This window comes from Peromyscus maniculatus, chromosome 19, assembly GCF_049852395.1.
Source record: "Peromyscus maniculatus bairdii isolate BWxNUB_F1_BW_parent chromosome 19, HU_Pman_BW_mat_3.1, whole genome shotgun sequence".
NCBI classification, from domain to species: domain Eukaryota; kingdom Metazoa; phylum Chordata; class Mammalia; order Rodentia; family Cricetidae; genus Peromyscus; species Peromyscus maniculatus.
In genome coordinates this window covers 68,352,837-68,373,325 of record NC_134870.1, presented here as the reverse complement: position 1 = coordinate 68,373,325, position 20,489 = coordinate 68,352,837, and the positions used below count along the sequence as shown (strand labels likewise).

The 20,489-nt window shown below is 44.9% G+C and overlaps 1 protein-coding gene across 1 annotated transcript in view; it reads left to right on the top strand.

Moving 5' to 3' along the window:
• The window catches only part of Katnal2 (katanin catalytic subunit A1 like 2), a 75,417-nt gene extending 60,152 nt beyond the window's left edge, over nt 1–15,265 (top strand). Inside the window, exons 14-16 of the mRNA XM_006973843.4 lie at nt 12,755–12,917; nt 14,079–14,181; nt 14,890–15,265. Coding sequence (XP_006973905.1) covers nt 12,755–12,917; nt 14,079–14,181; nt 14,890–15,029 — 406 coding nt within the window. The 3' untranslated portion in view covers nt 15,030–15,265. The remainder of the gene's footprint in view (nt 1–12,754; nt 12,918–14,078; nt 14,182–14,889) is intronic.
• Nucleotides 15,266–20,489: the final 5,224 nt, after the last annotated feature.

Genomic DNA, 20,489 nt, shown 5'->3' with positions numbered 1-20,489 from the left:
TTTTTCTTCTCAGCTTAAGATATCTGGGACTATGACAATGAGGCCAATAGCTTTGAACTATCCATGAAGACTTTCTCTCCCCAAAGTGCAAGGCGGAGACTCGTTTTCCTGATGGCTTCCATTGCTAATGGGGAAATATCCTAACCCATGCTATCATAATGCGCATGTGCCCTTCAGCCATATAGGGTATTTGCTTTATGTTGCAAGCTTTAGCTCTACCTCTGAGGAATCCAGGCCTTCTGGGTTGTCCTAACTGAAGCCTTAAAACCTAACCCTTTTGCAACCAAGAGGCAGATATCCCAAGTCCCCCATAATTTCAACTTTATCTATCCAGTCTTGATTTTGAGCCTCTTTATTTTTGACATTTGAGAATGTTGCTTCTGCCTCCGGGAGGGTCCACTGTACATTCAAAAGGTGCTTTTTATAAACTTGGGTTTTTATTTTATTTATTTATTTATTTATTTATTTATTTATTTATTTATTTATTTATTTTTGGTTTTTTCGAGACAGGGTTTCTCTGTGTAGCTTTGCGCCTTTCCTGGAACTCACTTGGTAGCCCAGGCTGTCCTCGAACTCACAGAGATCCACCTGGCTCTGCCTCCTGAGTGCTGGGATTAAAGGCGTGCACCACTACCACCCGGCTAAACTTGAGTTTTTTTTTTTTTTTTTTTTTTTTTCTTATGAAGGTTCACCAAAGTCATTTAATCTGTCAGTTTCTCATTCATTTTTATGTCTTAATAATATTCTATTGTATGAATAAGCCACATTTTATTTCTCTCCAGTATTTGATAGCTATTTGAGTTGTTTTAACACACTGCTGTAAACCTTCATGTACATGTTTCATAGGTGCACATTTTCAGTAGTTTGAGGATATATTCCTAAGGGTAGAATTGTTGAGTAACAGAGTAACAATGTTTTGCATTTTGACCAACCACCAAACTGTTTTGCCAAAGTGGCACACCATTTTACAATCTCACCAAATCCTTGTTTTTAAGGCTCTGATTTTTGTACAAAAGCATTCAATCATTCTGTCAGACCAAACCAGGAAAAGTTAGCTATAGTTCAGAGCTGTTCTATTCCATTTACTATGCAAAGCCATTCTTGGCGTTTGCAACTCTCAGCCCTTTTGAGCATTCTTGCAGTGTTCACCTTTTCCTCCACCACTTTTTTTTTTCTTCTTTTTTTCTGGTTTATTTCTTTTTTTTTTTTTTTTTTTTTTTTTTTTTTTTTTTTTTTTTTGGTTTTTTGAGACAGGGTTTCTCTGTGTAGCTTTGCGCCTTTCCTGGAGCTCACTTGGTAGCCCAGGCTGGCCTCGAACTCACAGAGATCCGCCTGCCTCTGCCTCCCGAGTGCTGGGATTAAAGGCGTGCGCCACCACCGCCCGGCTTTTCTGGTTTATTTCTATCTATTACAAATGTATAAAAAATCCTCCATCAATGCTGCTGTTAGCAGCAGAACCTTGAGAAATATACCTTTGGTTTGCCTCAGAAAAGGAACACATATTGCACTGTAAAGTTTATAAAATTGGCGCAAAACATTGTGATAATGTTACAATACCAGTTTTAAGAGTTCAGTGACTAATGGGGAGCCAATGGGATACATGCAGAACTGTGAAAGCAATCTCACTTAGCCATCTATACACATAGACTGTAAATCTACATTCAGATCATTTCTGAACTAAGACTATCATCTCAGTTTATCTGTTGAGGTCAACCAGGAAACCCTAGAATATACCTTGATTTTTGCAAAAAACAAAATAGGGGGAGGGGTTTCTCAGCATTTCAGTCCACGAGTAACAGTATCCTAACAGGCAAAGTGTTCTCTCACTGTCAACATAGAATGAACTGCTGCTGGAGGTCAACTTGGGCTTTAATTTGCATTAGCACTTACATGCATAGTAGTCCAAGTTGTTGACCTCATGACTTTAAAAAGTAACTCTAAAAAAGTAAAATGGCCCTTCTTGGAAGACTAAAGAAAGACATCCAGCCTCAGTTGTAAAAAGTCCCATCAAAACAATATACCCTTTTATGAATTACGCCTAATTAAAAAAAAAAAAAAAAAAAAAAAGTAGCCCCAAATAAGAAGCAGCTCTGAAAAAGAAAATATAACTTAAGATATTTGAAAAAAACAAGGTGAATACAGGTTCAAAAATAATTAAGATACATTTTCTTAAGGCTACCTAGAATTAGGCTTTAAAGAATTCTACCATTTCAAGTTTACCACTAGTTACTAGATACCTATTTACAAACAAGATGTGCACCTTTTTTGTTTCTTTATCAAGAGAAAAATCTACCTTCAGACTATGAGGGTGGTGATGGGGAGGAACTAGAAAACAAGATTCAAACAATCCCATGCAAATATCACATTTTTCAAATGGAAGAACTCCAAACTGCACTAGAAGTTCCAATCACTAAGACACTTTCCATTGAAATGATTTAAGTACAACTACATGGCACCAAGGTTTAGGCCTAATATAGGCCTGACAACCAAGTCCTTGTTTTCTGGAAGAAAGGCCTCAAAAGTCCCACTCAATTCCACATAACAATACTTCAAAGATCAGTTAGGTTTTCCTTTCCTTAATATTTTTGTTTTTGACTTCTAATCTTAAAGACTAGATTAAAACTTAGCTCATTTCCCAGAAGGCATTGCTTCCCTTTGCTCTATGAAAGAGTCCACCAAGACCTCTTCCTCAAAACCATCTAGCCCCCAGCCTCCAGCCTGTGCTTGTGATGCATCTTTCTCAACATCCTGATAAGGTAATGTAGGTAAAATATGCTCATAAACATTAAAACTAGTTGTTAGAAAGACGTAACTAGCTTTAAGTTTTAGAACATAAATACTTGCAGTTTAATCTGCACTGACAATGATTGTCGAAGCCTAGAATTCAACATTTACAAATTCTCATTCACACACACAAAACACACTATTATCACACAACTTGTATCTTGAGAGAATCTTCTGCTTTTTAAATCTTTGGCCTCCCAGTCAATCCCAAGTTCAACCAACTTTTCCAAGTTCTGATAGTTACCTGGACCACTGAGCATTGCCACAAGACTTCTTCTCTTTTGAAACGTCCTTTTTCTCTAGATATTAGGATAGCTACACCAGCTTGTTTCTTCTGTGGTGTATGTTGGTGTGGAATTATCTATTGCTTGATTTTTCATGGATGTGTTTAGCTTCTTTGGGTTGAATTTTCCCTTCTAGTGCTTTCTGTAGGGCTGGGTTTGTAGACAGGTATTGATTAAATCTGGTTTTATCCTGGAATATTTTGTTTACTCCGCCTATGGTGATTAAGAGTTTTGCTGGGTATAATAGTCTGGGTTGGCATCCGTGGTCTCTTAGTGTCTGCATGAGATTTGTCCATGATCTTCTAGCTTTCATAGTCTCTATTGAGTAGTCTGGTGTTATTCTGATGGGTTTACCTTTATATGTTACTTGGTCTTTTTCCTTTGCAGCTCTTAATATTTTTTCTTTGTTCTGTGTGTTTAGTGTTTTGATTATTATGTGGCGAGGGGACGTTTTTTTTGGATCCAGCCTATTCGGTGTTCTGTAAGCTTCTTGTATCTTCATAGGTATTTCTTTCTTTAGGTTAGGAAAGTTTTCTTCTATGATTTTGTTGAATATATTTTCTGTGCCTTTGAGTTGGTATTCTTCTCCTTCTTCTATCCCTATTATTCTTAGGTTTGGTCTTTTCATGGTGTCCCAAATTTCCTGGATGTTTTGTGTTAGGACTTTTTTGTCTTTAGTGTTTTCTTTGACTGATGAATCTATTTTCTCTATCGTGTCTTCAGTGTCAGAAATTCTCTGTTCCATCTCTTGCAATCGGTTGGTTATGCTTGTTTCTGTAGTTCCTGTTCGTTTTGTCAGGATTTCTATTTCCAGCATTCCCTCAGCATGTGTTTTCTTTATTGTCTCAAATTCATTTTTCAGATCTTGGAATGTTTCTTTCATCTGTTTAATTGCTTTTTCTTGGCTTGATTTGATTTCTTCCCATTTTTTGTTCATTTTTTCTTCCATTTCTTTAAGGGAGTTTTTTATTTCCTCTTTAAGGGAAGTTTTTATTTCCTCTTTAAGAGAGTTTTTCATTTCCTCTTTAAGGAAAGTTTTTATTTCCTCTTTAAGGTAGTTTTTCATTTCCTCTTTAAGGAAAGTTTTTATTTCCTCATTGAGGGAATGTTTTATTTCTTCTTTAAGGGCCTCTATCATCTTCTTAAAGTCATTTTTAGGGTTGATCTCTTCTGTTTCTTCTGTCATGGCATGTTTAGGTCTTGCAGGTGTAGAATCACTAGGTTCTGATGTTGCCATATAGGTCTTTATGTTGTTGCCTGTATTTTTGCACTGGCGTCTACTCATCTTTTCCTCTGTGCGGTGCAGGTGGTGTCTGTGTCTGAGAGTGCCTCTCTTGTTCTAATTTTTAGTCTTGGTTTAGTAGGGGTTCTTGGTTAAATTGGTGCTATTGGGCTGTTTCTTCAGGGACAGCTGATTTCAGTCGGTGAATTATATACTTATGATTCTGGTGATCTGGTTTAGTGGCTGGGTAGCGCCTTCTTCTGTGTTCCCAGGTCACGTTTTGTTCATTTGTCAACTCCTCAGCTGATCTTGTTTCTTCAGACTTCAAACTGTAGGCATCTGAATCCTCTCCCAGATGGGTTTCAGCTGAGCAGGGTAGTCTCACCAACACCTTCAAGTTGTTGGGTTTCACAGGATCAGCAGTTGGGCCCTGGGTTGTCCCCAGAAGGAGTGCCCAGACTCGCCCTGGTTCTGACCCACGGAGATAGCCTCTTCCCCAGGTGTTGGGGCTAGGGGCTTCCCCGTTCCAAGCTGTGTCCGCCCCTCTCCTTCGCCGGGCTTGTCCACCCCTGTGGCCCGCTGCCACAGGCCCACTTGTGTCCGCTTGTCTCCTCTGCCAGGCCTGTATGGCCCTGTCAGCTGCCGCTGAGTCTGTCTGCCTCTGCGGGCGGCCAACGGGCCTGTACGTCTCTGCCAGCTGCCACTGCGGGCCTACCTACCTCCGTCTGTCACTGCTGCCGGGCCCATCCACCTCTGCGAACTGCCACTGGGCCTGTATGTCTCTGCCGGTTGCCACCGCGGGCCTGTATGTCCCTGTCGGCTGCTGCCACGGGGCCCTTCCACCTCCGCGAGTCGCCGACCTGCGTCTGCCTGTCTCTGCCGCGTGGCCCGTCTACTTCTGTGGGCCGCCGCCGGGCCTGAATGTCTCTGTCGGCCGCCTCCGCTGGGCCCGTCCACCTCAGTCTGCTTATCTCTGCTGCAGGGCCTGTCTACCTCTGTGGACCGCCGCTGGGCCTGAATGTCTCCGCCAGCTGCCGCCGGGACTGAATGTCCCTGTCGGCCGCTGCCGCCGGACTCGTCTACCTCTGCGGGCCGCTGCCACAGGCCTACCTGCGTCTGCTTGTCTCCGCCATCTTCCACCGCAACTCTTATAAAGAAAACATTTAATTGGGGCTCACTTACAGTTCAGAGGATTAGTCCATGATCATCGTGGCGAGAAGCGTGACGGCATGTAGGTGGACATGGTGCTGGAGGAGCTGAGGGTTCTACATCTTGATTGGCAGGTAGCAGAGGGAGACTTAAACTTGAGTTTTTAAAGAGGGCTTAAGACAAGATTTCTGATCTAGTTCATCCTTGTGCTGTGGTCAGAGCCATCAGTTTTCCTCAGTTATTGGTATTGTATTTGAGGTGGGAGTAATCAATAGATAATGTGAGGTGATTTTCACTCCTAGGGGTGATACTTGTAGCTCACACATGAGTACACAAAGACTGCACTTGCTGGATTCTCCAGCCTCTCAGGTAAGAGGAGAAGCCCCGTCAAGTCCTCTTCAGAGGCACTGCCACGTGAGCCTGGCAGATTAGTCCTGAAACTCACAATTGCCATGATTTTCACTAAGAATGAAAGTACAGGGCTTTGTTCCCATTGCCCAAATCAATGGAGCTTCTCCTGATTAGCCTGAACTAATTATGGCTACAATGTACTAATTTTCAACAAAGCACATTCCCCTTTGCAAATAACTCAAGGAGTTTAAGAAAGCAGGCCATTTTGTACAAAGCTAGTACATTTGTACAAAGCTAGTGCACAGTTCATTCACCCCACCTGCCTGAGTGGGATTTCCTGAGAACTTTTCAATACTCTGCATGATGAAGGAAGCAGGAATCCAAGGCATATTGTCCATGATACTTGGCCCCCAGAAACTAGATAGAACAGCGTTCCATATATATATATATATATATATATATATATATATATATATATATATATATATATATATATAAATAGCTATGAGCTGAGAATGCAGTCAGCACCCTGTGAGTTGTGCAGACAGGAAAGAGTGTTTTTGCTATGGGTTCAGGCTGGCTTTGAACTCACTATATGGCTCAGGCTCTCTCCAACTCATGCTCCTTCTACCTCACCTCACAGGTGTTGGAATTACAGGTGTGCACCACCATGCTTGGTGTAATAAGTGATTTTTATGATAGACATGAAAGCGAATCAAAAGCCTTTACTGCATACAGAGCACTTGCTCTGGATTTTTAGCAGTGACTTCCCTTTTGACAAAGTAGTAAGTCCCCATAAAGAAAATGACACAAAGATACCAACAGCACTCCAGTTACTGCCATGCCTTCCTCCCTTCAGTGTGCCCAATAAACACCACACACACCACACACACACACACACATACACACACACACACACACACACACACACACACACACACACACACACACACACACGTCAGAACTAGAATGGAAAGTGGACTCATGGACAGAGAGTGGATCCATCGGGGAAATGTGTAAGTAGGTGGCCTTCCACGTGGGGCTCACTGTAGAAGACAGTGCTTGAACCTCTGGCTCCCCGCGATCTGAGCCAGAGCCCCTCAGCCTGCTCTCCCGGGCTTGTCGTGACCATCCACTTCATGGTGGTTATGAAAGGAGTTGACTCTTCTGTTAGCATACAGAGATAGCTCGAACTTGAAATACTGGAACTGTTGAGGGAACACACTTGAACTGTGCTTGGTTCCCTCATGCTGTGAGTCTGGGACTGATCTCAGTGCCAGGGCGATGCAGTATGGCAAGGACAATGGTCAGGGCCTGAGGAGGGTACCCGAAGGTCTGATGTGGTTACTCAGGATGTCAGATCCGAGGCATTGCCGCCCTTGGTAGTGCTCAGGGTGGCCAGGGGTATATAGTGCTCTGTGTTTACAGTAGGCAGGGGTCTGAGAGCCTTGCAGCGTTTCATATGTCATATGTATCCCATGCTTACTGGTTGACTTGACCACCGATGGGACAGAAGTACTGAATAACCAGGAGGAAGGAGTCTTGAGAACAGAAATAACTAGTGTAAAATCTAAGTGCAAGAGCCAGGAGGAGTCTTTTCTGGTGGCCACAGGTTACATTTTTTATATAAATATATTGGCATAAAGAATGATTTCTGGGTACATTCCATTTGTCCTTTGTTTCCTCTCTCATATGATTATATGATTATTGATGTCATTAAGAGTACATTCATTGCCGGGCGGTGGTGGCGCACGCCTTTAATCCCAGCACTCGGGAGGCAGAGCCAGGAGGATCGCTGTGAGTTCGAGGCCAGCCTGGGCTACCAAGTGAGCTCCAGGAAAGGCGCAAAGCTACACAGAGAAACCCTGTCTCGAAAAAAACCAAAAAAAAAAAAAAAAAAAAAAAAAAAAAGAGTACATTCATCAGGCCTGGCTGTCAGAGACTTGCACTTATTTTGTACCCACAAGCAGTTTTGAGGTAAATCTCTCACTTTAGGGCATTAGTTGATCAATACAGACATCTGTATTGAATAATTGCTGTCCCATCCCCTCCATCTGCTTCTGTTGTCTTGATCTTCCTATGAAGAGCCACTCAGGATGAGACAGGGACAAGAGTTAGGTACTGTCCAATCAACACTTGCTTGATAGCCTCAGATGTACCATTCTGGCAAACTCTTCTCCTTGCAGGGATGTGTGTTCTAGAACCTTCATACCAGGTCCAAACTGAATTGCTTGTCCTGTGCACCGTGGATGCAGAGGGGACCAAGTCCTAGCCTTGCCACCCTGGCGATTTCCTCCTCTGTGCCTGGATCCTGCCCAGCTTTGGTTCGTTTTATTGGTTAGGTTTCACATGTGGAAGCTAACTGTATTGTCAATCCATAGCTTGATCAAGCTATAGTTTTTTTTATTAGAAATTATTTTTTTCCTCAAAATCTTAAAGGCATTGGTCTCTTTTAACATCTCATGTTGCTATGGATAAAGTTTGTCGCTTTTGTTTTTAATTAGATGTGATTTTGCTCTGCTGCCTAGGCTGGCCCAGAACTTGCTATGTAGCTCAGGCTAATCCTGAACACTTGGTCCTCTTTCTTCAGCTTCCCAAGTTCTAGAATTCCAGGTATGCACTACCATGTATGGCTTGAGAAGTGCTATGTTTAATCCATTGTATGTAACTTGGTTTTTCTCTCTGGAAAATTCTGTCATCCTTTCTTTGTTCTTGGTGTTCCGAAATCTCACCACGAGGCAGCTTGGGAGTCAGGGGGCAGAATGGTATCAGCCTCAGTTTTCTAAGTCATCCTGTCAGCCCTGAGGTGTCAGTAGCTCAGGTGAGCTACTTACCCTTCTCAAGCCTTTGTTTCCTCATCTTCAAAATGCAGGCAAGGATAGCCAGCCTCCTGGTGTGGTGAAAAGTAAGTGAAAAGCATCTGTAAAATGTTTCAAACCATCAGTTAGTAAATGCTGTTTAAACTTTAGGTCTCATTAACATTTCAAATACAGAAAACCTTTCACTAGGATCTGGACCATTCCTTTGAGTTGTTGTCTTCCTGGGATTCCTCTGTTATTTTCTCTGGAACTCCTGGTATTGGTTTGTTGGCCTTCTAGACTAATGTTCACCTTAAAAAAAGAATCTTTCCTTCATTGAGTATGATGGAGCTAGGAACCCAAAGCAAATCTGTGAAACTGGCACAGCAAGAGAGTTGCTATGGAGAGTCGTAGAACAAAGACGCTTGAGGCCTACCAGTGCATGTCAGTACTCAGATAGAGGGCTTTCTCTCAGATAACATTAAATGTAAACACGCTATGTCAGAGGTTTTGAAGGGGTTCTGAGTGTATTGGGGTACTTATGTTTGACCGCTGTCATTGTTCCTAGATACTGATACAATTTCTAAAGCTGTTTTATGTGTATGGGTGTTTTGCCTGCGTGTTTATCTGTGAACCGCGAGTGTGCCTGGTGCCTGTGAAGGTCAGAAGGGGGCATCAGGTCTCCTGAGGATGGAGTTCCGGACAGTTGTGAGCTGCTGTGTGGATGCTGGAAATCCAACTGGGTCCTCTGGAGGAGCAGCCAGTGCTCTTAACCGCTAAGACATCTCTCCAGCCCTGAAATATGTGTGTGATAGTAGAGGTTTATTAACTTTAAAAAACCATTAATTTTGTTCAAGTTCTATACAATAATTAAAATTTGAGCAGCATGCAATAGTAAGGAAAAAAACCTTTTTTTATCCTTTTGAATTTCTTAATGAATGTATGTCTTTCTTGTTCTAGGAACTTGCTAGTTTTCCATTTTAAACTTTCCTATATACTCTTAATTTTATCTATTTATTTTGCTGTTTTTCCCCTCTGAATGATTCTTTTTAAATGCAATCTGTTCTTGTTTCATAGATGCAACATGTTTTTATTTGAGAAGAGTGTTTTTTTTAAAAATTATTTTCCTTAAGATTCGTTCCCTGTCTGCTTGTTTTCAGGTCTGTCTTGTGTTAGCAGCCGTCCATAGAAGCAGTCTCCCTTTTGCCTGATCGTGTTTATGAGCACTCTAAAAATGCCCGAGGAAGCTCTGTGCCTGTGGGGAGGGTTCGCCCACATGGCTCCATGTGTAGCCTGACAGAGCTGTTGTGTTGGAAAACCCTCAGCATGTCTTCTGATCTTTCTCTTTGGATGCTCAAGCTGCAAAATGAAAATTCGTAGTCTCTTGCTTGGAAGACAAGCACTTGGCTGCCAGTCATGTAGGGGTAGGAAGCTGGCACCTTCCTGTTGAGTGAGGACTTACATCATGCCGTCAACACAACACACTGTTTCAACCTGCTTGGTGTTTCTCAAAGCAGAGATGCTCCACATTATCGCCTGCCGAGTATGGTGGAGGCAGTCTTCTCCATAGGATGCAAGGAAAAAATCTGTGATCTATTTCTTAACCCATCTTCCCTTTTCTTTTGATCTTCACCTCAGCCCCAAAGGAAAGAGATGCTGCTAATCCCAGGTCTCGTGTGTGTGTGTGTGTGTGTGTGTGTGTGTGTGTGTGTGTGTGTCTGGTTCACACCAGGCTGTTTTTTGGTGGTGGTGGTGGTGGTGGTGGTGGTGGTGGTGGTGGTGGTGGTGGTGGGTGTCTGATTCACACCAGGCCGTCTCTTGACTTTCTTCACTGCTTGATTAGAAAGCAGCTTCTCAGCTCTCACTGAAAAGTGCACTTCCCAGCTTAAGGGTTTTTTTGTTTTTGTTTTTTTTTTTTTTTGGTTTTGGTTTTTCGAGACAGGGTTTCTCTGTGTAGCTTTGCGCCTTTCCTGGAACTCATTTGGTAGCCCAGGCTGGCCTCAAACTCACAGGGATCCGCCTGGCTCTGCCTCCCGAGTGCTGGGATTAAAGGCGTGCGCCACCACCGCCAGGCTTAGGGTTTTGTTGTTGTTACCAGCTCTCCTGTTCCATTTGCCTTTGTAGGTTTATGCCACTTGCAAACCTTTTCAGTGTTGTTTTAGGGTGTCGCAGGAGGAAGTGGGGGTGACTGTGTCCCCTCTCAACTTTAAACACCATCTTAGTTAAGTTAAAGTCCTCCGTTCCCACCCTCTCTTTCTCTCAGAAAAGTTCTTTCAGTGTAGCTCAGGCTGACCCCTACCCCTCAGTCCTCCTTCAGCCCACTGACCGCTGGATTACACGTGACTGGATTGTTACTTTTTATCAGTGGTGTAGGTGGGTAGCACACAAGCATTTCCTCATTTCTAGTATAGAAAACTAAATGTTTCTAGGTTTTTGGGAGTTTGAATATTTAACATATGAAGAATTCACAGATCACACACAAAAAGAACCATTAATAGCAAGGTAAGCTAAGGTAACCAAGCAGCCCCCACTGGTGAGGAAAAGCTCCTCTCTACATAATGGTGATGTATAATGCCACAGGATTCCTAGTAAAACATCTGGGATGAAAACAATATTAAATCACTACATGAAAGCTTATGTGAACAATGATTCCTTCAAATAAAGGTCACCAGCAGATTCTACAACTACTAATTGAGAGAAGATGGGAAATCATGTGGTGTCAAAGGCTTGTACACACAATGTTTAATACTTACTAGAAGATGTGCCCTTTGTAATGGAGAGTTCGGTTATCATCAGATGATCGCAGCAGTTGACACCATGTCGCTGATGCTGAGATATATATATATATCATGCTGATATATATATATATATATATATATATATATATATATATATATATATATATATCAACATGCTATAATGCAGAATCATGCCACCTGAGAAACAGACTCTCCATAATGAGTACCCTGACCCTAATCAAGCATTTAGTGCTTTTTGTCGAAGCTTTCATCTGCAGCTGGGTAACAGGAGGACATGTCACACAGTGCCACAAGAAAAACACAAGATGAATTTAGGATGCGCAATATTTTACAATGAGCCCCGTTCCTTCTCTCTGGGACAAAGAGGCTGGCTTTGAGTAACAGGTTTAGGAGACATGACTGTATATAATACATGTCTGTGGTATTTGGTTGGAAAATCCTGCAGAGAGATTTTTGGCATGAGGGAGTGGAATTTAGAGATGGGGCCAATGGTGCAATTTAGCTAGAAAAGCTTGTAAGACCATATGGGAAGCTACATGAGGCAGATGTGGCCAGGTGTTGTTGGCTAGTGAGTCAAGATGGCAGGGATATAGATGGATTGCATTCTTTTATTCTACTTTTCCACTGAATTTTTCAAATTAAGAAGTTTGGGAAAACTACCTACTAGTGTGAAATTGCATAAGCCTGGCCTACTGGAAGCAGGCACGGGTGTTTCATAAGGCTACGTCGGCACTGGGCACCTAGGAAGGAGAGTACTGGTGCTGAGTTCACCAGAGCAGTGGAGTGAGGTGGTCATTCGCTCCAGGATGGATGAGTTTCAGAAAGTGAATGTACTCCGGGAGTGCTCAGGTGATGGTGCAGAATAGCCAACTCGCTGGCAGGATCAAGTCCAGCAGTTGATACTAAAATCTCACTAAGATGTCACCTGCCTAGTTGTGAACTGTCTCTGCCATTGTCACTCAAGTACCTCCTTCACGTGAGAAGTCTTGAAGGTGCTCTCTCTCTTCCTCCCTTTTCCTTTTCACCAACTTTTCACATCTTTACATTTTTTTCTTTCTTCAAACAACGCGAAGTAACTGCCCTGACTACTCAGTTATAGATACAGTAACAGTTAAGATACAGAATTGTAGAGGCTCTTGTAGAGTCGAATTGCCCTAAGAATATAGTTCCTGGGGCCAGTGAGATGTTCGGTGAGTAAAGGCAGCTGCCTCCAAGCATGATGACCTGAGTCTGATCCTGGGACCTACATGGTAGGAAGAGAGAACCAACTTCCGAAATCTGTCCCCTCCACACATGTGCCATGCACACACACATGCAGTAAACAAACAAACAAATAGATGTAAGAACTCTGTGTGTCTATCCAAAGCACTGTTTACTGCTCCATCCATTTCTTGTCTTGTGATACAGGGAGCTGGACTGTGCCATGTTACGGCGCCTGGAGAAGAGGATTCTGGTTGGTCTCCCCAGCCAAGAGGCCAGACAAGCCATGATATACCACTGGTTGCCCCCTGTGAGCAAGAGCCATGCCCTGGAGCTGCACACCGAGTTGGAGTATAATGTGCTAAGCCAGGTGGGCAGCCTTGGAGGGAGGCTCCAGGCTGCCCAGCAGGGCAGTGGACCCCTCCCCATGAAAGAATGGGCTCCGGGAGACGGGGCTACAGTGGAGCAGGAAATGGGAGCTGCAGGGAGCAAGTAGCACAGGGTTCAGATTCAGAGAGCCCACAGTCAAATCCTGGACCTGTAGCAGAGAATCCAGAGAGGGTTATTGTGATGAACGAATTGACGAATCCTTTGCAGAGAAAAGCTCAAGGTATATATCTTGTTAATCCTCATTGGGTATTGTATTAATCGGGGTTCACAGGAGAAACAGAACTATAAAATGAGTATATGTCTATTCAGTGTATATGTATATGCATACACATGTAAAGGGGATTTATTAGAAGGGCTCACAGGCTGTGGTCCAGCCACTCCAACAATGGCTGTCTACCATTGTAAGGCCCAAGAATCCAGTGGTTGTTCAGTCCACGAGTCTGGATGTCTCAGCTGGTCTTCAGGACACTCCAGAGTTCCAAAGACGTAGTCGAATAGTTCTCTAATGCCAGTGAGGGAATGGACTTGCTAGCGAGAGCGACGGCAAGCAGACAGAGCAAGCTTCCTTCTTCCATGTCCGTTATAAAGGCTGCCAGTGGAAGGTGTGGCCCAGACTGAAGGTGGATCTTCCCACCTCGAAAGATCTGAATTAAAATATCCCTCACAGATTTACCGGCTGCTTGGGTTTTAGTTAATTCCAGATGTAGTCAAGTTGACAGTCAAGAACAACCATCACAGGCATCATTCCCGGGATATCTGCTGCGGGTAGACATTTAAACCCAATGTTTTCGAAAGTCCCTCAAAAGCAAGAATGGCCTTATTTAACACATGAACAAAATATTCACTGTAGCCATCGTGGACTTAGGATCAGGGCCCCACTGGGCAACACTGGGTGTCCAGTGCTCCAACTGGCATCTCACAACGTATTTGAAGGCATGAGGAGTCTGTCGCCCAGATGGCCAGTTAGCTGGACTTGTTAGCACCTTCTCTCCCTCCAGCACTGCTTCCCCAGGGATGCTGGCATAGTGAACAGGGATGACAAAATTCCAAGCCAGTGTCCGACACTGGATCCTGCCTACAAGAATGAAGTGGACACTAGCATTCTGCCTGCTGACTGATCCTGGCTTTGCTACGCTTTCAGGAGACAGAGGGCTACTCAGGCTCTGACATTAAGCTGGTCTGCAGGGAGGCAGCCATGAGGCCTGTGAGAAAGATCTTCAATGTGCTTGAAAATTACCAGTCAGGTATGGTTGGTGTCCCATGGTGATGGAGGCTTGGTAGAGAAATTTGTGCTTACGTATCCCAACTCTTGGGGGGATGTGGTGGTGCATGCTTGTACCCAGCCACTTGGGACCCAAGGCAGGATCAAGTTTAAGACCAACTTGGGTTACATAGTGAGCTTAAGGCTAGCCTGGGCAACTTAACAGGACCCTGTTTCAATGTACAAATACTAAAAGGGACACAGCTTAGTGGCAGAGTGCTTGCTTTGCGTGCAAAAGTCCCACCCACTCTGACCAGCAGGTGGAGCCTGGCGCCTGGTTTTCCAGGCTCTGTGGTTTTTACATTTGTACGCTCTGTAGTCAGATCATCATCCCCCATGTACTCAGCTGCATCCTCTGCTGCAAGACTCCCATTGCTGGGTTTTTATTTTTTTCTGGCACACGCTGATGTGGGGCTGGACCTACCTGAGGTACTAGACAAATAGCACATAGTACTTTGATAACAGTATATTTAAGTCCCGTTTGGAGGCAGGGTGGGGGAGGTCAGGGCTGAAAGCTTCAGTTGCACATCAGAAAGTTCCCCCTACAGCCCTCTTCAGATGTGCATTTGAGCTGCATTAGCTGCCAAGAATGAGATATCATGCACTGTCCCCAGACCTGGCCCAGTAGCCTTTCAAGAACTCGTCACCTCGAGGTGCATCACTGTGTCCTGACTGTTGTCTTTTTGTCTAGAAAGCAGCAATTTACCTGGGATCCAGCTGGATACCGTGACTACGGAGGACTTTTTGGATGTGTTGGCTCACACCAAGCCTTCAGCAAAGAATCTGACTGAGAGATACTTGGACTGGCAAGAGAAGTTTGAGTCTGTGTAAAGCTGCACTCAGCCTGACCTGGCCAGAGGCAGCGAGAGCCTCCACAGTGGGACTAGGATGGAAGGGAGGGGATTATCCTTTAATGCTAGATAAATTTGGACAGCTGTATTATTTTGGAAACGTGAGATCTTGTGTCATGGATGTCAGCAAAGTGAAGATTTTGGTTGCAAGTCAGGCTGTTGGGTCAGGTGATGGAGGTTTTTCTCACAATTCAACTATAAAATTTTGAAGAAGTTTCCTGCAGTATTCCTTATTTGTGAACTGAGGTCTTCATTTTGAAGAAAAGTCTTTTCTTAGTCTCTGTTCTTAATTTCTTTCTTGTAACACATTCTAATGCCTGTCAGATACCATCAGTATCCCCCCCCCACTCCCTCCCTCCTTCCCTCCCTCCCTTTCTTTCAAGACAAGGTCTCATTGTGTGGTGCTGGCTGGCCTGGAACTTGCTCTGTAGACCAGGCTGTCCTCGAACTCACAGAGACCCACCTGCCTCTGCCTCCTGAGGGTTGGGGTCAAAGTGCTGCACTAGCCCACCCAGCAGTCTGCTCTCCTAAACAGCTGAACACCTCCTGTAACTCCGTTCTCCCACTTCTTCTGCCCCAGGGGAAGGAGAACACCCCAGAACCACTTGTCCCCATTCTCTCTTTTCAGTTGTCTTGCCCCAGCTGACCGCCATGACCACTGCCTGCCACCCTCCTTACCGTCCCCAAGCTCTTAGCTCCTGTTTTCCCAGAGAATAAAGGAAAGCGTCCATTCTCTTGCCCCGGCTACTCAGGGCTTCTGGATCCCAGTTAGTGTGTTAGCTGACTGACTTTTCAGCCCTGCCTCACATTTCACTCCCCTGGTGCCTGGAAGGCTGCAGTCTCTGTGAGTGTCCTGAAGGATGGGTGTGTGTGTGTGTGTGTGTGTGTGTGTGTGTGTGTAAGCTTTGGCCTTGTCTTGAATTTGCTGCTCAGTTCGCTGAGCATCCATCCATCTACTCTGCATCTTCCACTGTTAGACCTTCTCACCTGCGTTCTCCCACTGGCTGGTCCCATGGGCTTGTGATTCTCGGTTCTCTCCCTTTAGTGGGGAAAGGAGACCAGCTAGTACATGGGTTTACTCTGGAGTGTCTACAGTTATTTGTTCTGCGTGAGTGTATGTCATACGTGTAAGGATGCCACGGAGGCCAGAGGAGTGTGTCAGCTCCCCTGGGTCACCCATAGCCAGAGTCACAGGCAGTTGTGAGCTGCTCAGCATGAGTGCTGTGTACCTACACTAGGGTCCTCTAAAAGAGTGCAAGTGCTCTAACCACTGAACCATCTCTCCAGCCCCCTATTTATTAAATTTATTTGACAGTTCCATACATTTATAATGTATTCTAGTTACTCTCATACCCTACCCTCTCTTTCCTCTCTCCTACTCCCATCACCTCTCCCTCCCTTTCCCTTGATAATCTTTTTGTTTTGTTTTGTGTTGTTTTTGTTTTATTACTCATTGAGTTTAACCAAGGCACCACCATGGGTATGGAACTATCCATTGGAACTGGTGGGCTCATCTGTGGGCATACAACTGACTATAATGACTCCCCCCAGCATCCATCAATAAACAATAGTTACCCAGGGAAGGGTAGAGACCCGTAAGCCCCTCCCCAAACCGTGACTGATTGATAGACCCAGTTTTCCCCTCCTCGCCCCTCCCAAGACAAGGTTTCTCTGTGTAACAGAGCCCTGGCTATCCTGGAATTCACTCTGTAAACGAGGCTGGCCTCAAATTCACACAGATCCACCTGCCTCCGCCTCCCGAGTACTGGGATTAAAGGCATGCACCACCACCACCCGGCAATAGGCCCAGTCTTGTGCAGCTCAGCTCAGGTAACCGCAGCTGCTGTGAGTTCATGATTGCAGAACTATGACATGCTTAGCAGAGAGTGCTTTGCAGCCCATCTCCCTGTCATCCAGCTCTTACGTTTTTTCTGTCCCCTCTTCTGAGATGTCCCCTGAACTATAGAGGGACCTAGAGTTAATTTTTAGGTTAAAGGTTGGGAAGATAGCTCAGTTGGCTTGCCTTACAAATATGAGGACCTGAGTTTGATTCCCAACATTCACATAAAAATGCCGGGTCTAGTGGTGCATGTTAAAACCCCAGTGTTGGGGAAGTAGCAGAGAACAGGAGGAAACCCTGGCTCACTGGCCAGGCGGGCTAGCCTAATTGGTGAGCTCCAGGCCAGTGAGATCCTGTCTGGAAGGAGGTGGCTGGTGTTTCTGAGGGTGACACTGAGGTGGTTCTCTGGTCTCTAGAACATATGTGCACCACGCACACACAAGCATTTAAAAAAGATTATACACACATATAGTATGAGGAGGTGACTTCTTAGTAGTTGGAAAAAATAAAATTTGACTTAATCCAACATGTGGGGTATTTTATTGTTATTCACTGTAAATCAGAGTTCACAACTCCAATGCCAGTGGTACCAAGGAAGTCGATACCACATGAGTAAAGTGTGCCAGGTATTGTAGGAGGCAGGGGCAGGGAGCGAGGTGAACTGGTGAGGGCCAGAGACTCTCTGAAGGACACAGCAGTGACTAAGCCCAGGTCAACATGGAAATTTAGGCCTAACGTTGCCAGGTCTAATCTGCGTAGAAACGGCAGCATGGGGCTTGCATCGGAACATCGTTCTCAGAATGCTGGCAGCTGGGGTTGGTCACCCCTTGCTCCTGTACCACTGGCATCCTTTGGATACCCAGCTGGTGGACCACACTTAGCTCCAGTAACCCAGCCTCACTGTCAGCGCTTGTCTTCCTCACCATCACCTGCACTGTATTGGTAACTGTGTGTTCGATTCCCTTTGCCCTCCTCAGACCTAAGCTCCACGGTCTGAGGTCCTTTTCCCACTGATTTAATGAAATGTTCTTTAAAACGGTGTAGGCCCCAGAAGTTATGAAAACTGTTCCCAAGCACTCAGTCTTTGCACTCCATATATGAAGTCTACCATTGTTTTGAGTTTGTCGAAGTCCTTTGTATTGTTAGTTTTTTTTTGTTGTTGTTTTGTTTTGTTTTATGCCTCAGCACCCTGACTAGAAGATACTCATCTTAGTAAGCACTTAATAAATACAAATTTCTCAGGCACATCAGTCATGGAAACAGTTCCAATGTGTATGACATGGAAGCAGACTCTTGCAGATACTCAAAGCTGTGAGTGATCTATGCAGTTCATAAGGCTTTTGACCTCGGGTCTCACTGCTGCCTCTTAAAGATAGAAATGTGCTTCTAGCTAGTAGGTCTTGATGGCTGGTCTCATAAAACGCCAGCAGAACCCCCATGAATTTATGTGGAAAAACGTCTTTGTGATTTATAACAAATAAACACGATAATGTAAACATGGCTCCACACAAATGGCTGAAATATGAAAAAGGGATTCATTCTGCCACTCAGGGAGGAGTGTTTTGGTCAAATAGATTAATGCAGTTTTAAAAATTTTTTATTGCAGGCGCCTAAGGTCTTTAATTTCATGTTACTGGAACCACTGATCCAAAGCTAACTGAACATAATAAATACAGGGTGTTTCCACCTTCCCCGCCCCACGGGATCCTGGGGTTTTAAAGTGTGGGATTAAGGGTGAGGTGATAGTGCTATCATTCCACGGCAGCATCTGACATCACACCTGGAGACATCTGTGCAGCCGTCACAGTGGGGTGGTCCCTTTCTATGTGGAGCCACCACAGTGAGGTGGTCTCTGTTCTGTGCCTTGTCTTTATGATAGGCTCTGATACATGGTGTGGCAGGCAGAACTACATCCAACCTGCAGGTGTGTTATGGGCCACTGGATGGGCTCATATTCCACCAGTGTGTTCCGTGCTCATGAGACCCATCATTTCCCATCATGCCCTATCGTCAGCCCCTTTCTACTCTCATAGTATCATTTAGTCCATTTTCTGGCCTATAACGTAATTGTGAGACCAATGTGGATCCAGTCTTTCATATCAATACAACATAACCCTTTAATTATGAGATGGCCTGGGTGGTGGCTAGTGCTGTCCCAATAGAACCTAGAATCACTCTGGGCTGCTGATGGGGGATTATCTTAGTTTTGTTGAGGTGGTAAGAACTATGTGCTCTGGGTGGCACCATTTCCTGGTTGCGATCCTGGGCTGTATAAAATAGAGAAAGGTCCCTGAGCAGAATGGTACATTCTTCTGAGTGGGGCTGTACTATAGACAGCTGCTTCAAGCTCCTGCTGCCTAGAATTCCCTACCATGAAGGACTTGTACTGTGAACTGTAAGCTAAAACCTCCCTCCCTCCATTCCTCCAGTTCCTTTTCACAGGCATTTTGTCACAGCAACAAGAAAGACTAAGCTAGCTGGTGGAGGATGCCTCTTAGACATCTGAGTTACATTTCCTGCAGGAGGCCAAGATGACTAACAGGCTGAGGCGCTTTCTGGAGTGTTTCTAGCAAGTCTAAGATAAGCTTCTGCACTATCCTCCTGGACCTCCAGACAGGCCAGTTAACAAGCCCTAACGTGTGTTAAATGTGTGACAGAAACACCCTGAACTAAGATTCCCATGGTTCTCAGGGACCCTGGAGCAAGCTGCTTCTCCAGGCTGGATGCCTGGCTGAGGTCTCTCCCATCCTGTGACCCCAACGCACCTGATCCACCATGAGCTGCCTCTGCTTTCGCTCTGTCCTGTCTCCAGAGCATCAGCCCCACTGTTTGCTTCCCTCCATCCACAATGGCCAAAGAGCATCAAATTCCTGTGATATTTAGTTCACTTCCACTGGTTCAGTTGCCTGTGTGGCAGCAGACATAAAAAGAATGACTCAGTCTTGGCCAGGGAAGAGATGTTGGACCACTTGAGGGAACTGGGCAGGAAGCCGTGACACCTCACTCCATCTTGCAAGTGGGGGATTCACCAGAGAGGACACGGAGTCCCACCTTCCTAGTGATCTTCAGTATTGTCTCTTAGGTTCTCAACTAGAGAACCCTTGGGGTAAAAGCCTTTTCTTCTACACTTAATATTTCCCACAATAACCGGGGCCAGCACAGCAGTTAGTGCACAGCAGCTATGGAATATAATAATTCCCCAGCAAGGAACAGTTGCCCTTGGCACCCGAATCACAGACCACAGATGGATGTGGCCCCTTCCCCAGGCACCAGGGCAGTGCTGCTTTCAAGGCTGAGCTTTCCTCCACACGCAGCTCTTCCCGAGGTCTATGCAGCACAGCATTTGACCCTTAAGATCAATCTCATCAAGACAGCCCTCTTCAGTTTGTCTAGGCCAAGTACTTACCATGGGTTCCCACGTTTGATGCTCACAGCAATGCTGTGTGGTGAGGGTCGAGGTGACTTACTCTTGCTCGCCAGGCACCAGAAGTTGTACCCTCAGCCACTCCACACTTCTTTCTGACTGGGCATGGTGATCATCTGCACTTGACAGCGTGTAAGTAGTAGGTTGGGGCATTTGCAAAACCAAGAAAGAAGCAC